At 43.5% G+C, this 16,107-nt stretch overlaps 1 protein-coding gene and 15 non-coding genes across 16 annotated transcripts in view; 1 reads left to right on the forward strand and 15 right to left on the reverse strand.

The window, feature by feature from the left end:
* LOC149960545 (uncharacterized) overlaps nt 1-1,662 on the forward strand; it is a 10,176-nt gene extending 8,514 nt beyond the window's left edge. Inside the window, exons 4-5 of the mRNA XM_090167525.1 lie at nt 1-37; nt 1,487-1,662. Coding sequence (XP_090023651.1) covers nt 1-37; nt 1,487-1,573 — 124 coding nt within the window. The 3' untranslated portion in view covers nt 1,574-1,662. The remainder of the gene's footprint in view (nt 38-1,486) is intronic.
* A 2,422-nt stretch (nt 1,663-4,084) lies between these two features.
* On the reverse strand, nt 4,085-4,176 carry TRNAI-UAU (transfer RNA isoleucine (anticodon UAU)). Its single transcript is given in 2 exon segments — nt 4,085-4,120; nt 4,139-4,176. It is a non-coding gene; the product is annotated as a tRNA-Ile (tRNA).
* Nucleotides 4,177-4,561: 385 nt separating this feature from the next.
* On the reverse strand, nt 4,562-4,653 carry TRNAI-UAU (transfer RNA isoleucine (anticodon UAU)). Its single transcript is given in 2 exon segments — nt 4,562-4,597; nt 4,616-4,653. It is a non-coding gene; the product is annotated as a tRNA-Ile (tRNA).
* Nucleotides 4,654-5,195: 542 nt separating this feature from the next.
* On the reverse strand, nt 5,196-5,287 carry TRNAI-UAU (transfer RNA isoleucine (anticodon UAU)). The gene is given in 2 exon segments: nt 5,196-5,231; nt 5,250-5,287. It is a non-coding gene; the product is annotated as a tRNA-Ile (tRNA).
* Nucleotides 5,288-6,148: 861 nt separating this feature from the next.
* TRNAI-UAU (transfer RNA isoleucine (anticodon UAU)) lies at nt 6,149-6,240 on the reverse strand. Its single transcript is given in 2 exon segments — nt 6,149-6,184; nt 6,203-6,240. It is a non-coding gene; the product is annotated as a tRNA-Ile (tRNA).
* Nucleotides 6,241-7,100: 860 nt separating this feature from the next.
* On the reverse strand, nt 7,101-7,192 carry TRNAR-UCU (transfer RNA arginine (anticodon UCU)). The gene is given in 2 exon segments: nt 7,101-7,136; nt 7,155-7,192. It is a non-coding gene; the product is annotated as a tRNA-Arg (tRNA).
* Nucleotides 7,193-8,369: 1,177 nt separating this feature from the next.
* Nucleotides 8,370-8,461, reverse strand: TRNAI-UAU (transfer RNA isoleucine (anticodon UAU)). Its single transcript is given in 2 exon segments — nt 8,370-8,405; nt 8,424-8,461. It is a non-coding gene; the product is annotated as a tRNA-Ile (tRNA).
* Nucleotides 8,462-9,312: 851 nt separating this feature from the next.
* On the reverse strand, nt 9,313-9,404 carry TRNAI-UAU (transfer RNA isoleucine (anticodon UAU)). Its single transcript is given in 2 exon segments — nt 9,313-9,348; nt 9,367-9,404. It is a non-coding gene; the product is annotated as a tRNA-Ile (tRNA).
* A 1,493-nt stretch (nt 9,405-10,897) lies between these two features.
* On the reverse strand, nt 10,898-10,989 carry TRNAI-UAU (transfer RNA isoleucine (anticodon UAU)). The gene is given in 2 exon segments: nt 10,898-10,933; nt 10,952-10,989. It is a non-coding gene; the product is annotated as a tRNA-Ile (tRNA).
* Nucleotides 10,990-11,517: 528 nt separating this feature from the next.
* On the reverse strand, nt 11,518-11,609 carry TRNAR-UCU (transfer RNA arginine (anticodon UCU)). Its single transcript is given in 2 exon segments — nt 11,518-11,553; nt 11,572-11,609. It is a non-coding gene; the product is annotated as a tRNA-Arg (tRNA).
* A 67-nt stretch (nt 11,610-11,676) lies between these two features.
* Nucleotides 11,677-11,768, reverse strand: TRNAI-UAU (transfer RNA isoleucine (anticodon UAU)). The gene is given in 2 exon segments: nt 11,677-11,712; nt 11,731-11,768. It is a non-coding gene; the product is annotated as a tRNA-Ile (tRNA).
* Nucleotides 11,769-12,471: 703 nt separating this feature from the next.
* TRNAI-UAU (transfer RNA isoleucine (anticodon UAU)) lies at nt 12,472-12,563 on the reverse strand. The gene is given in 2 exon segments: nt 12,472-12,507; nt 12,526-12,563. It is a non-coding gene; the product is annotated as a tRNA-Ile (tRNA).
* Nucleotides 12,564-12,944: 381 nt separating this feature from the next.
* On the reverse strand, nt 12,945-13,037 carry TRNAI-UAU (transfer RNA isoleucine (anticodon UAU)). Its single transcript is given in 2 exon segments — nt 12,945-12,981; nt 13,000-13,037. It is a non-coding gene; the product is annotated as a tRNA-Ile (tRNA).
* Nucleotides 13,038-13,412: 375 nt separating this feature from the next.
* Nucleotides 13,413-13,504, reverse strand: TRNAI-UAU (transfer RNA isoleucine (anticodon UAU)). The gene is given in 2 exon segments: nt 13,413-13,448; nt 13,467-13,504. It is a non-coding gene; the product is annotated as a tRNA-Ile (tRNA).
* Nucleotides 13,505-15,477: 1,973 nt separating this feature from the next.
* On the reverse strand, nt 15,478-15,569 carry TRNAI-UAU (transfer RNA isoleucine (anticodon UAU)). The gene is given in 2 exon segments: nt 15,478-15,513; nt 15,532-15,569. It is a non-coding gene; the product is annotated as a tRNA-Ile (tRNA).
* Nucleotides 15,570-15,636: 67 nt separating this feature from the next.
* TRNAI-UAU (transfer RNA isoleucine (anticodon UAU)) lies at nt 15,637-15,728 on the reverse strand. Its single transcript is given in 2 exon segments — nt 15,637-15,672; nt 15,691-15,728. It is a non-coding gene; the product is annotated as a tRNA-Ile (tRNA).
* Nucleotides 15,729-16,107: the final 379 nt, after the last annotated feature.

Raw genomic sequence — 16,107 nt, forward strand, 5'->3', positions numbered from 1 at the left:
CAGTGTTTCGTCTAACAGCATCGACAAAGCGGCTGCGGTAAGTTTCAAATCCGTATACACAGGGTGTTACAAAAGGTTATGCAAAATTTATAAGCAGTTGTAGGGGGTGAGTTGAGCAGTATGCCTGTGTGTTTCCCATTATCCTATGATGAGTTAAAAGGGCGCCAGAGAGCTTCAATGTGTGGCCTACTAGCCCCTAGAAGTAGGCCACAACAAGTGTAAAACCAAGCAGCAAGGAATGCTAACCGAAAGGTTTGGGTTCGTGTGATAGGTAAAAAAGGACTTTGTAAACGAGGTAACCAGCTTAGAAAAGTAAACTTAAACAGAATTTAAAGCGGATGACAATGCTTTGGCTGCTCAACGTCTCTACCAGGAAATGTACCGGAACTGGTGCATCCCCATCTCACGGACTCTTACCAAAGTCCATCGTCGATTACGTGGCATAGGCACATTCTGGGTACGTTACTTAATTTTTTACTTTAACTTCTCTGCGACTGGTTCGTTACAAACGTATTGTTCGTTTTACAGAACAGGAATTAAGTAGGTCGACCACGGAGTGCCTGCAATGTTCAGTTGGTTTAGTGCTTGTTGTAGCCTACTTTCCGGGGCTAGTAAAGCTCTCTGGCTCTCTTGTAACTCATCGTAAGAAAATAAAAAAAAAGCAGGCATACTTCTCAACACACCGCCTACAACTCCTAAATTTTTTAAATAACTCTTTAAAACGCCCTGTATTTTGTGTTTAATTTACACTGGCGCGTGATTGATTTGTGAAATTATAATTAATATATATATTTCAAGAGTGTCCATCTCCTTAAATTGCTATTTTTAGTCTCTTGAAACATGTTCCAACGCTGAAGTGCTAGGGAAATAAAACGTCAGTTTTAGGGGCCGGACATTGAGAAATATCATGTACGCTCATCCAAAACTTTAAATCCATGAAAAATTTGAAAATTAAAATGTGTTTTTAATTCTGACTGTTCAACATACCCATTAAATTAACCGAAAAATATGAACAAAATTCCTGAAAAAACTTAAAACCAAAAACTTGCAAATCCACCAAAAAAAAACCTGATTTCAATAATTTCAAATTATACTGGATTTGTATGTGCCTAGAGTCCCCAAACTTGAAAAAGGTAGGGGGCCCGAAACGAGCCTATGAGGAGCAAAGACACAGGGATCAAATGAAGCTAGAGCCTATAGGGCCCCGAACTTGCAATAAAGACTGGTAAGGGGGCCTGAGACGATCCTAGGGGCCCGGGTGTTAGTTAATAGATGTATTATTCAAAAATGAGAGTTCCAAATTTCCATTGTAAACCACTGCCAATGCAGCACTTACTATTATCAGAATTAAATAATATGAAGCTAAGATTAACCAAATATTGGATAGTAAAACGTTAAACCCGCATTTAACGTAGCTCAACTTAATTTTCCCTGCTAAGTTCTTCCCCCCGTATCAAATCAACTAATGACGTTTTTCTATTTTCAGTCATTGGGAATAATCGCTGCTGTGAGCCACGGCTTAACCGCCTTCTTAATCAACAGAGAACACAGCTACGTGGCCCTCAATAATTAACGTCCAATCCATGTTTCATTCAATGTTTTCAAAATAATGTAATGTAGAAAAAAAATGTTTGGAAATAAACGCTTAGGCAAAACATTAAATTCACTTGTTATTGATTGGGTGTACTAGCAGCGATTGGATTTCCATTCAACTGACTTGTGAGTCTATTTGGGCTGACTAATTTCGTCCCGTTGATAGAAATTTACAGTACGTATAGGGCCGTGGAAATATTGGTTAAACCAAGAACTGAAGTCTTCCGACGCGTTGAAGTACCACTTTGCCTTTCACATCTCGTACCGAGAGCAAATAGACCATGATGATCGCTTGGTATTTCAAATAGTGAGCTAAACTTGCCGAATCAAGGCGGGGTTTTTCAATGTTGAGTTTCAAGCAGACTTGCAAATAAGGGTCACTGACCCGTGAGTGAGTGCTGAAAAAAAGGAAGAAAATAAAGAAATTATTTAAGGAACAGAATGAAAATTTTAGATGCTATTATAATAATTAAGCGACTTTTAAAGCCTTAAACAGGAGGTTGGGTTACAATAAACCTTTTTAATTAAATTCGGTGTCCTGGAGACCCCTTGACCTCCCTATGAATGGTTTATTTCGAAGGTCACAGCTTTTGTTTTGAGAGTCACTGCCTCTATTTTCGAATCTGATTTTAAGCCTGTCCAAAGATAATGGATATAGTGACATGTGGTGTGGTTGCTGCTCAGTAAGTAGTCAGGGATCTTATTGCGAGGGGCTAACCACCCTTAGAAAATCTGTACACCGGATTACGCTTAGATTACCACTGCCAAAGGCAGGGACTTCAAAGATTACGCGTAATCCCATTAGTACCGTCAAAGGTACGGCTCTGTACACCGATTACGCGGAGTGATCAGCCCCTCGTCTTATTGGCTAGATTATTGAGATTTGGCGTGTTTTGTAATTTTACAGAACTGCAAACTTAAACGAAAGCTGTATTAACTAAGTAGGCCTAAATTAAATAATTTTGTTATTTTCGTATTTAGTCGACTAATTGGCCTTGTTTGTGCATCAAAAAATGTTCAAACTATTCGACGTTTTAAAGCAAGTGTCGGATCGACGTGAAGTAGCTCTTTTTTCAATCGATGTCGCTAGCGTCGAAACCCAAACTACATCCACACTTAGACCCAAAAGAAGGGACATAAAAGTACCCCATCGCGTTGATTGGCTCGTTATCAAATTTGACAATAATTTAAATTATAGTAATTTTTACAAATATATTTTATTTGGGATATATAATTTAGTTTAAAGTCCACTAAGTAGAGTATAAGTTGACTAATTATAAAACTCAATAACGGCTCTCTGACGACGTCATTGTTTCACTATTTTGAAGTTTAGCTTCCTTTCCCATAGACGGCACACGATAGTAAAGCCGTTTTTGCGAGGAACCGCCATCTCTAGTAACTCAATACATCGGCATTTCTCGGCTGTTCTGCTGTATAAGTAACGCGCGCTAACCAATTCCGCCACAGGGGATTGCATAAACTAGATAACGGTATTTTGCACGACAAGAAGAAAAGGTTACAAAATCGAAAACTTACTTTTCCCCAGGTAAGACTCGAACTCACCGCCTCGGCATTTCTCGGCTGTACTGCTGTATAAGTAACGCCCGCTAGTCAATTGCGCTACAGGGGATTGTTTCAACTTGATAACTGTATATTGTACCACAAGAAGAAAATGTTACAAAATTGCGAAAGGAACTCTTCTCCAGGTGAGGCTCGAACTCACAACCTCGGCATTTATCAGCTGTTCTGCTGTATAAGTACCGCGCGCTAACCAATTGTGTCACAGGGGATTGTATCCCCTAGATAACTTTTTTGTACCTCAAGAAGAAAAGGTTACAAAATCGAAAAGTAACTTTTCCCCAGGACAGACTCGAACACACAACCTCGGCATTTCTCGGCTGTACTGCTGTATAATTACTGCACGCTAAAAAATTGCGCAACAGGGGATTGTATCTAGTAGATAACTGTATTTTGCACGACAAGAAGAAAAGGTTACAAAATCGAAAAGGTACTTTTCCCCAGGTGAGGCTCGAACTCACAGCCTCGGCATTTCTCGGCTGTAGTGCTGTATAAGTACCGCGCGCTAGCCAATTGCGCCACACGGGATTGCATCAAGTAAATAACTGCATTTTGCACGACAAGAAGAAAACGTTACAAAATCGAAAAGGTACTTCTCCCCAGGTAAGGCTCGAACTCACAACCTCGGCATTTCTCTGCTGTACCGCTGTATAAGTACCGCGCGCTAGCCAATTGCGCTACAGGGGATTGTGTCTAATAGATAACTATATTTTGTTCCACAATAAGATAAGGTTACAAAATTGAAAAATTACTCTTCCCCAGGCTAGGCTCGAACTCACAACCTCGGCATTTCTCTGCTGTACTGCTGTATAAGTACCGCGCGCTAACCAATTGCGCCACGGGGGATTGTATCAACTAGATAACTGTATTTTGCACGACAAGAAGAAAAGGTTACAAAATCAAAAAATTACTCTTCCCCAGGTGAGGCTCGAACCCACAACCTCGGCATTTTTCGGCTGTACTGTTGTATAAGTACCGCGCGCTTACCAATTGCGCCACAGGGGATTGTATAAACTGGATAACTGTATTTTGCACGACAAGAAGAAAAGGTTACAAAATCGAAAAATTACTCTTCCCCAGGTGAGGCTCGAACTCACATACTCGGCATTTCTCGGCTGTACTATTGTAAAAGTACCGCGCGCTAACCAATTGCGCCACAGGAGATTGTATTAAATAGATAACTGTATTTATCACGACAAGAAGAAAAGGTTACAAAATCGAAACGGTATTCTCCCCAAGGTGAGGCTCGAACTCACAACCTCGGCATTTATCGGCTGTACTGCTGTATAGGTACCGCGCGCTAACCAATTGCGCCACAGGAGATTGTATCAAGTAGGTAACTGTATTTTGCACGACAAGAAGAAAAGTTTACAAAATCGAAAAGGTACTTTTCCCCAAGTGAGGCTCGAACTCACAACCTCGGCATATCTCGGCTGTACTGCTGTATAAGTACCACGCGCTAACCAATTGCGCCACAGGGGATAGTATCAAGTAGGTAACTGTATTTTGCACGACAAGAAGAAAAGGTTACAAAATCGAAAAGGTACTTTTCCCCAGGTGAGGCTCGAACTCGCAACCTCGGCATTTCTCGGCTGTACTGTTGTATAAGTACCGCGCTAACCAATTGCGCCACAGGGGACTGTATCAAGCAGATAACTGTATTTTGCACGACAAGAAGAAAAGGTTACAAAATCGAAAAGGTACTTTTCCCCAGTTGAGGCTTGAACTCACAACCTCGGCATTTCTCGGCTGTACTGCAGTAAAAGTACCGCGCGCTAGCCAATTGCTCTACAGGGGATTGTATCAAATAGATAACTGTAGTTTGTTCCACAATAAGATAAGGTTACAAAATCGATAAATTACTATTCCACAGGTGAGGCTCGAACTCACAATCTCGGTATTTCTCGGCTGTACTGCTGTATAAGTACGGCGCGCTAACCAATTGCGCCACGGGGGATTGTATCAACTAGATAACTGTATTTTGCACGACAAGAAGAAAAGGTTACAAAATCAAAAAATTACTCTTCCCCAGGTGAGGCTCGAACCCACAACCTCGGCATTTCTCGGCTGTACTGCTGTATAAGTACCGCGCGCTAACCAATTGCGCCACAGGAGATTGTATCGATTAGATAACTGTATTTTGCACGACAAGAAGAAAAGGTTACAAAATCGAAAAGGTACTTTTCCCCAGGTGAGGCTCGAACTCGCAACCTCGGCATTTCTCGGCTGTACTGCTGTATAAGTACCACGCGCTAACCAATTGCGCCACAGGGGATAGTATCAAGTAGGTAACTGTATTTTGCACGACAAGAAGAAAAGGTTACAAAATCGAAAAGGTACTTTTCCCCAGGTGAGGCTCGAACTCGCAACCTCGGCATTTCTCGGCTGTACTGCTGTATAAGTACCGCGCTAACCAATTGCGCCACAGGGGACTGTATCGATTAGATAACTGTATTTTGCACGACAAGAAGAAAAGGTTACAAAATCGAAAAGGCACTTTTCCCCGGGTGAGGCTCGATCTCACAACCTCGGCATTTCTGGGCTGTACTATTGTAAAAGTACCGCGCGCTAACCAATTGCGCCACAGGGGATTGTATCAAGTAGAGAACTGTATTTTGCACGATAAGAAGAAAAGGTTACAAAATCGAAAAAGATACTTTTCCCCAGTTGAGGCTTGAACTCACAACCTCGGCATTTCTCGGCTGTACTGCAGTAAAAGTACCGCGCGCTAGCCAATTGCTCTACAGGGGATTGTATCAATTAGATAACTGTAGTTTGTTCCACAATAAGATAAGGTTACAAAATCGATAAATTACTCTTCCACAGGTGAGGCTCGAACTCACAATCTCGGTATTTCTCGGCTGTACTGCTGTATAAGTACGGCGCGCTAACCAATTGCGCCACGGGGGATTGTATCAACTAGATAACTGTATTTTGCACGACAAGAAGAAAAGGTTACAAAATCAAAAAATTACTCTTCCCCAGGTGAGGCTCGAACCCACAACCTCGGCATTTTTCGGCTGTACTGCTGTATAAGTACCGCGCGCTTACCAATTGCGCCACAGGGGATTGTATAAACTGGATAACTGTATTTTGCACGACAAGAAGAAAAGGTTACAAAATCGAAAAATTACTCTTCCCCAGGTGAGGCTCGAACTCACAAACTCGTCATTTCTAGGCTGTACTGCTGTATAAGTACCACGCGCTAACCAATTGCGCCACAGGGGATAGTATCAAGTAGGTAACTGTATTTTGCACGACAAGAAGAAAAGGTTACAAAATCGAAAAGGTACTTTTCCCCAGGTGAGGCTCGAACTCGCAACCTCGGCATTTCTCGGCTGTACTGCTGTATAAGTACCGCGCGCTAACCAATTGCGCCACAGGAGATTGTATCGATTAGATAACTGTATTTTGCACGACAAGAAGAAAAGGTTACAAAATCGAAAAGTTACTTTTTCCCAGGTGAGGCTCGAACTCACAAACTCGTCATTTCTAGGCTGTACTGCTGTATAAGTACCACGCGCTAACCAATTGCGCCACAGGGGATAGTATCAAGTAGGTAACTGTATTTTGCACGACAAGAAGAAAAGGTTACAAAATCGAAAAGGTACTTTTCCCCAGGTGAGGCTCGAACTCGCAACCTCGGCATTTCTCGGCTGTACTGTTGTATAAGTACCGCGCTAACCAATTGCGCCACAGGGGACTGTATCGATTAGATAACTGTATTTTGCACGACAAGAAGAAAAGGTTACAAAATCGAAAAGGCACTTTTCCCCGGGTGAGGCTCGATCTCACAACCTCGGCATTTCTGGGCTGTACTATTGTAAAAGTACCGCGCGCTAACCAATTGCGCCACAGGGGATTGTATCAAGTAGAGAACTGTATTTTGCACGATAAGAAGAAAAGGTTACAAAATCGAAAAAGTACTTTTCCCCAGGTGAGGCTCGAACTCACAACCTCGGCATTTTTCGTTTGTACTGCTGTAGAAGTACCGCGCACTAACCAATTGCGCCACAGGGGATTGTATCAAGCTGATAACTGTATTTTGCACGACATGAAGAAAAGGTTACAAAATCGAAAAAGCACTTTTCCCCGGGTGAGGCTCGAACTCACATACTCGGCATTTCTCGGCTGTACTATTGTAAAAGTACCGCGCGCTAACCAATTGCGCCACAGGAGATTGTATCATATACATAACTGTATTTATCACGACAAGAAGAAAAGGTTACAAAATCGAAACGGTATTCTCCCCAAGGGGAGGCTTGAACTCACAACCTCGGCACTTCTCGGCTGTACTGCTGTATAAGTACCGCGCCCTTACCAATTGCGCCACAGGGGATTGTACCGAGTAGATAACTGTATTTTGTACGACAAGAAGAAAAGGTTATAAAATCGAAAAGGTACTCTTCCCAAGGTGAGGCTCGAACTCACATCCTCGGCATTTCTCGGCTGTACTGCTGTAAAAGTACCGCGCGCTAGCCAATTGCGCCACAGGGGATTGTATCATGTAGAGAACTGTATTTTGCACGACAAGAAGAAAAGGTTACAAAATCGAAAAAGTTCTTTTCGCCAGGTAAGGCTCGAACTCACAACCTCGGCATTTCTCGGCTGTACTGCTGTATAAGTACCACGCGCTAACCAATTGCGCCACAGGGGATTGTATCAAGTAGGTAAGTGTATTTTGCACGACAAGAAGAAAAGGTTACAAAATCGAAAAGGTACTTTTCCCCAGGTGAGGCTCGAACTCACAACCTCGGCATTTCTCGGCTGTACTGCTGAAGTACCGCGCGCTAACCAATTGCGCCACAGGAGATTGTATCATATAGATAACTGTATTTATCACGACAAGAAGAAAAGGTTACAAAATCGAAACGGTATTCTCCCCAAGGGGAGGCTCGAACTCACAAACTCAGCATTTCTCGGCTGTACTGCTGTAGAAGTACCGCGCACTAACCAATTGCGCCACAGGGGATTGTATCAAGCTGATAACTGTATTTTGCACGACAAGAAGAAAAGGTTACAAAATCGATAAACTACTATTCCACAGGTGAGGCTCGAACTCACAATCTCGGTATTTCTCGGCTGTACTGCTGTATAAGTACGGCGCGCTAACCAATTGCGCCACGGGGGATTGTATCAACTAGATAACTGTATTTTGCACGACAAGAAGAAAAGGTTACAAAATCAAAAAATTACTCTTCCCCAGGTGAGGCTCGAACCCACAACCTCGGCATTTCTCGGCTGTACTGCTGTATAAGTACCGCGCGCTAACCAATTGCGCCACAGGAGATTGTATCGATTAGATAACTGTATTTTGCACGACAAGAAGAAAAGGTTACAAAATCGAAAAGGTACTTTTCCCCAGGTGAGGCTCGAACTCGCAACCTCGGCTGTACTGCTGTATAAGTACCACGCGCTAACCAATTGCGCCACAGGGGATAGTATCAAGTAGGTAACTGTATTTTGCACGACAAGAAGAAAAGGTTACAAAATCGAAAAGGTACTTTTCCCCAGGTGAGGCTCGAACTCGCAACCTCGGCATTTCTCGGCTGTACTGCTGTATAAGTACCGCGCTAACCAATTGCGCCACAGGGGACTGTATCGATTAGATAACTGTATTTTGCACGACAAGAAGAAAAGGTTACAAAATCGAAAAGGCACTTTTCCCCGGGTGAGGCTCGATCTCACAACCTCGGCATTTCTGGGCTGTACTATTGTAAAAGTACCGCGCGCTAACCAATTGCGCCACAGGGGATTGTATCAAGTAGAGAACTGTATTTTGCACGATAAGAAGAAAAGGTTACAAAATCGAAAAAGATACTTTTCCCCAGTTGAGGCTTGAACTCACAACCTCGGCATTTCTCGGCTGTACTGCAGTAAAAGTACCGCGCGCTAGCCAATTGCTCTACAGGGGATTGTATCAATTAGATAACTGTAGTTTGTTCCACAATAAGATAAGGTTACAAAATCGATAAATTACTCTTCCACAGGTGAGGCTCGAACTCACAATCTCGGTATTTCTCGGCTGTACTGCTGTATAAGTACGGCGCGCTAACCAATTGCGCCACGGGGGATTGTATCAACTAGATAACTGTATTTTGCACGACAAGAAGAAAAGGTTACAAAATCAAAAAATTACTCTTCCCCAGGTGAGGCTCGAACCCACAACCTCGGCATTTTTCGGCTGTACTGCTGTATAAGTACCGCGCGCTTACCAATTGCGCCACAGGGGATTGTATAAACTGGATAACTGTATTTTGCACGACAAGAAGAAAAGGTTACAAAATCGAAAAATTACTCTTCCCCAGGTGAGGCTCGAACTCACAAACTCGTCATTTCTAGGCTGTACTGCTGTATAAGTACCACGCGCTAACCAATTGCGCCACAGGGGATAGTATCAAGTAGGTAACTGTATTTTGCACGACAAGAAGAAAAGGTTACAAAATCGAAAAGGTACTTTTCCCCAGGTGAGGCTCGAACTCGCAACCTCGGCATTTCTCGGCTGTACTGCTGTATAAGTACCGCGCGCTAACCAATTGCGCCACAGGAGATTGTATCGATTAGATAACTGTATTTTGCACGACAAGAAGAAAAGGTTACAAAATCGAAAAGTTACTTTTTCCCAGGTGAGGCTCGAACTCACAAACTCGTCATTTCTAGGCTGTACTGCTGTATAAGTACCACGCGCTAACCAATTGCGCCACAGGGGATAGTATCAAGTAGGTAACTGTATTTTGCACGACAAGAAGAAAAGGTTACAAAATCGAAAAGGTACTTTTCCCCAGGTGAGGCTCGAACTCGCAACCTCGGCATTTCTCGGCTGTACTGTTGTATAAGTACCGCGCTAACCAATTGCGCCACAGGGGACTGTATCGATTAGATAACTGTATTTTGCACGACAAGAAGAAAAGGTTACAAAATCGAAAAGGCACTTTTCCCCGGGTGAGGCTCGATCTCACAACCTCGGCATTTCTCGGCTGTACTGCTGTATAAGTACCGCGCCCTTACCAATTGCGCCACAGGGGATTGTACCGAGTAGATAACTGTATTTTGTACGACAAGAAGAAAAGGTTATAAAATCGAAAAGGTACTCTTCCCAAGGTGAGGCTCGAACTCACATCCTCGGCATTTCTCGGCTGTACTGCTGTAAAAGTACCGCGCGCTAGCCAATTGCGCCACAGGGGATTGTATCAAGCTGATAACTGTATTTTGCACGACAAGAAGAAAAGGTTACAAAATCGAAAAAGTTCTTTTCGCCAGGTAAGGCTCGAACTCACAACCTCGGCATTTCTCGGCTGTACTGCTGTATAAGTACCACGCGCTAACCAATTGCGCCACAGGGGATTGTATCAAGTAGGTAAGTGTATTTTGCACGACAAGAAGAAAAGGTTACAAAATCGAAAAGGTACTTTTCCCCAGGTGAGGCTCGAACTCACAACCTCGGCATTTCTCGGCTGTACTGCTGAAGTACCGCGCGCTAACCAATTGCGCCACAGGAGATTGTATCATATAGATAACTGTATTTATCACGACAAGAAGAAAAGGTTACAAAATCGAAACGGTATTCTCCCCAAGGGGAGGCTCGAACTCACAAACTCAGCATTTCTCGGCTGTACTGCTGTAGAAGTACCGCGCACTAACCAATTGCGCCACAGGGGATTGTATCAAGCTGATAACTGTATTTTGCACGACATGAAGAAAAGGTTACAAAATCGAAAAAGCACTTTTCCCCGGGTGAGGCTCGAACTCACAACCTCGGCATTTCTCGGCTGTACTGCTGTATAAGTACCACGCGCTAACCAATTGCGCCACAGGGGATTGTATCAAGTAGGTAAAAGTATTTTGCACGACAAAAAGAAAAGGTTACAAAATCGAAAAGGTACTTTTCCCCAGGTGAGGCTCGAACTCACAACCTCGGCATTTCTCGGCTGTACTGCTGAGGTACCGCGCGCTAACCAATTGCGCCACAGGAGAATAACTGTATTTATCACGACAAGAAGAAAAGGTTAGAAAATCGAAACGGTATTCTCCCCAAGGGGAGGCTCGAACTCACAACCTCAGCATTTCTCGGCTGTACTGCCGTATAAGTACCACGCGCTAACCAATTGCGCCACAGGGGATTGTATCGAGTAAATAACTGTATTTTGTACGACAAGAAGAAAAGGTTACAAAATCGAAAAGGTACTTTTCCCCAGGTGAGGCTCGAACTCACAACCTCAGCATTTCTCGGCTGTACTGCTGTTTAAGTACCGCGCGCTAGCCAATTGCGCCACAGGGGATTGTATCAAGTAGTGAACTGTATTTTGCACGATAAGAAGAAAAGGTTACAAAATCGAAAAAGTACTTTTCCCCAGGTGAGGCTCGAACTCACAACCTCGGCATTTCTCGTTTGTACTGCTGTAGAAGTACCGCGCACTAACCAATTGCGCCACAGGGGATTGTATCAAGCTGATAACTGTATTTTGCACGACATGAAGAAAAGGTTACAAAATCGAAAAAGCACTTTTCCCCGGGTGAGGCTCGAACTCACATCCTCGGCATTTCTCGGCTGTACTGCTGTATAAGTACCACGCGCTAACCAATTGCGCCACAGGGGATTGTATCAAGTAGGTAAGTGTATTTTGCACGACAAGAAGAAAAGGTTACAAAATCGAAAAGGCACTTTTCCCCGGGTGAGGCTCGAACTCACAACCTCGGCATTTCTCGGCTGTACTATTGTAAAAGTACCGCGCGCTAACCAATTGCGCCACAGGAGATTGTATCATATAGATAACTGTAATTATCACGACAAGAAGAAAAGGTTACAAAATCGAAACGGTATTCTCCCCAACGGGAGGCTCGAACTCACAACCTCGGCAATTCTCGGCTGTACTGCTGTATAAGTACCGCGCCCTTACCAATTGCGCCACAGGGGATTGTATCGAGTAGATAACTGTATTTTGTACGACAAGAAGAAAATGTTACAAAATCGAAAAGGTACTTTTCCCCAGGTGAGGCTCGAACTCACAACCTCAGCATTTCTCGGCTGTACTGCTGTATAAGTACCGCGCGCTAACCAATTGCGCCACAGGAGATTGTATTAAGTAGGTAACTGTATTTTGCACGACAAGAAGAAAAGGTTACAAAATCGAAAAGGTACTTTTCCCAAGGTGAGGCTCGAACTCACAACCTCGGCATTTCTCGGCTGTACTGCTGTATAAGTACCGCGCGCTTACCAATTGCGCCACAGGGGATTGTTTCAACTAGATAACTGTATTTTGCACGACAAGAAGAAAAGGTTACAAAATCGAAAAATTACTCTTCCCCAGGTGAGGCTCGAACTCACAACCTCGGCATTTCTCGACTGTACTGCTGTATAAGTACCGCGCGCTAACCAATTGCACCACAGGGGATTGTATCGAGTACATAACTGTATTTTGTACGACAAGAAGAAAAGGTTACAAAATCGAAAAGGTTTTCCCCAGGTGAGGCTCGAACTCACAACCTCGGCCTTTCTCGACTGTACTGCTGTATAAGTACCGCGCGCTAGCCAATTGCGCTACAGGGGATTGTATCAAATAGATAACGGTATTTTGTTCCACAATAAGAAAAGTTTACAAAATCGAAAAATTACTCTTTCCCATGTGAGGCTCGATCTCACAACCTCGGCATTTCTCGGCTGTACTGCTGTATAAGTACCGCGCGCTTACCAATTGCGCCACAGGGGATTGTATCGAGTAGATAACTGTATTTTGTACGACAAGAAGAAAAGGTTACAAAATCGAAACGGTATTCTCCCCAAGGTGAGGCTCGAACTCACAACCTCGGCATTTCTCGGCTGTACTGCTGTATAAGTACCGCGCGCTTACCAATTGCGCCACAGGGGATTGTGTCAACTGGATAACTGTATTTTGCACGACAAGAAGAAAAGGTTACAAAATCGAAAAATTACTCTTCCCCAGGTGAGGCTCGAACTCACAACCTCAGCAGTACTGCTATATAAGTACCGCGCGCTAACTAATTGCGCTACAGGGAATTGTATCGATACGTAAACTGTATTTTGCATGACAAGAAGAAAAGGTTACAAAATCGAAAAGGTACTTTTCCCCAGGTGAGGTTTGAACTCACAACCTCGGCTTTTCTCGGCTGTACTGCTGTATAAGTACCGCGCGCTAACCAATTGCGCCACAGGGGATTGTATCAACTAGATAACTGTATTTTGCACGACAGGAAGAAAAGGTAACAAAATCGAAAAATTACTCTTCCCCAGGTGAGGCTCGAACTCACAACCTCGGCATTTCTCGACTGTACTGCTGTATAAGTACCGCGCGCTAACCAATTGCGCCACAGGGGATTGTATCGATGAGTAAACTGTATTTTGCACGACAAGAAGAATAGGTTACAAAATCAAAAAGGAACTTTTCCCCAGGTGAGGCTCGAACTCACAACCTCGGCATTTCTTAGCTGTACTGCTGTATTAGTACCGCGCGCTAGCCAATTGCGCTACAGGGTATTGTATCTTATAGATAACTGCATTTTGTTCCACAATAAGAAAAGGTTACAAAATCGAAAAATTACTCTTCCCCAGTTGAGGCTCGAACTCACAACCTCAGCATTTCTCGGCTGTACTGCTGTATAAGTACCGCGCGCTAACTAATTGCGCCACAGGGGAATGTATCGATGAGTAAACTGTATTTTGCACGACAAGAAGAATAGGTTACAAAATCAAAAAGGTACTTTTCCCCAGGTGAGGCTCGAACTCACAACCTCGGCATTTCTTGGCTGTACTGCTGTATTAGTACCGCGCGCTAGCGAATTGCGCTACAGGGTATTGTATCTTATAGATAACTGCATTTTGTTCCACAATAAGAAAAGGTTACAAAATCGAAAAATTACTCTTCCCTAGGTGAGACTCGAACTCACAACCTCAGCATTTCTCGGCTGTACTGCTGTATAAGTACCGCGCGCTAACTAATTGCGCCACAGGGGATTGTATCGATGAGTAAACTGTATTTTGCACGACAAGAAGAATAGGTTACAAAATTAAAAAGGTACTTTTCCCCAGGTGAGTCTCGAACTTACAAGCTCGGCATTTCTCGACTGTACTGCTGTACAAGTACCGCGCGCTAACCAATTGCGCCACAGGGGATTGTATCGATTAGATAACTGTATTTTGCACGACAAGAAGAAAAGGTTACAAAATCGAAAAGGCACTTTTCCCCGGGTGAGGCTCGAACTCACAACCTCGGCATTTCTCGACTGTACTGCTGTATAAGTACCGCGCTAACCAATTGCGCCACAGGGGATTGTATCGATTAGATAACTGTATTTTGCACGACAAGAAGAAAAGGTTACAAAATCGAAAAGGCACTTTTCCCCGGGTGAGGCTCGAACTCACAACCTCGGCATTTCTCGGCTGTACTATTGTAAAAGTACCGCGCGCTAAACAATTGCGCCACAGGAGATTCTATCACATAGATAACTGTATTTATCACGACAAGAAGAAAAGGTTACAAAATTTAAAAGGTACTTTTCCCCAGGTGAGACTCGAAATCACAGCCTCGGCATTTCTCGGCTGGACTGCTGTATAAGTACCGCGCGCTAGCCAATTGCGCTACAGGGGATTGTATCATATAGATAACGGTATTTTGTTGCACAATAAGAAAAGTTTACAAAATCAAAAAATTACTCTTTCCCAGGTGAGGCTCGAACTCACAAACTCGGCATTTCTCGGCTGTACTGCTGTATAAATACCGCGCGCTAGCCTATTGCGCTACAGGGGATTGTATCAAATTGAGAACTGTATTTTGTTCCACAAGAAGTTAAGGTTACAAAATCGAAAAGGTACTTTTCCCAGTTGAGACTCTAACTCACAGCCTCGGCATTTCTCGGCTGTACTGCTGTATACGTACCGCACCGCTAACCAATTGCGCCACAGGGAATTATATCGATTAGATAACTGTATTTTGCACGACAAGAAGAAAAGGTTACAAAATCGAAAAGGTACTTTTCCCCAGTTGAGGCTTGAACTCACAACCTCGGCATTTCTCGGCTGTACTGCAGTAAAAGTACCGCGCGCTAGCCAATTGCTCTACATGGGATTGTATCAATTAGATAACTGTAGTTTGTTCCACAATAAGATAAGGTTACAAAATCGATAAATTACTCTTCCACAGGTGAGGCTCGAACTCACAATCTCGGTATTTCTCGGCTATACTGCTGTATAAGTACGGCGCGCTAACCAATTGCGCCACGGGGGATTGTATCAACTAGATAACTGTATTTTGCACGACAAGAAGAAAAGGTTACAAAATCAAAAAATTACTCTTCCCCAGGTGAGGCTCGAACCCACAACCTCGGCATTTTTCGGCTGTACTGCTGTATAAGTACCGCGCGCTTACCAATTGCGCCACAGGGGATTGTATAAACTGGATAACTGTATTTTGCACGACAAGAAGAAAAGGTTACAAAATCGAAAAATTACTCTTCCCCAGGTGAGGCTCGAACTCACAACCTCGGCATTTCTCGGCTGTACTGCTGTATAAGTACCGCGCGCTAACCAATTGCGCCACAGGAGATTGTATCGATTAGATAACTGTATTTTGCACGACAAGAAGAAAAGGTTACAAAATCGAAAAGTTACTTTTTCCCAGGTGAGGCTCGAATTCACAAACTCGTCATTTCTAGGCTGTACTGCTGTATAAGTACCACGCGCTAACCAATTGCGCCACAGGGGATAGTATCAAGTAGGTAACTGTATTTTGCACGACAAGAAGAAAAGGTTACAAAATCGAAAAGGTACTTTTCCCCAGGTGAGGCTCGAACTCGCAACCTCGGCATTTCTCGGCTGTACTGCTGTATAAGTACCGCGCTAACCAATTGCGCCACAGGGGACTGTATCGATTAGATAACTGTATTTTGCACGACAAGAAGAAAAGGTTACAAAATCGAAAAGGC

Source organism: Leiobunum rupestre, chromosome 1, assembly GCF_980474605.1.
Source record: "Leiobunum rupestre chromosome 1, qqLeiRupe1.1.hap1, whole genome shotgun sequence".
Classification (NCBI taxonomy): domain Eukaryota; kingdom Metazoa; phylum Arthropoda; class Arachnida; order Opiliones; family Sclerosomatidae; genus Leiobunum; species Leiobunum rupestre.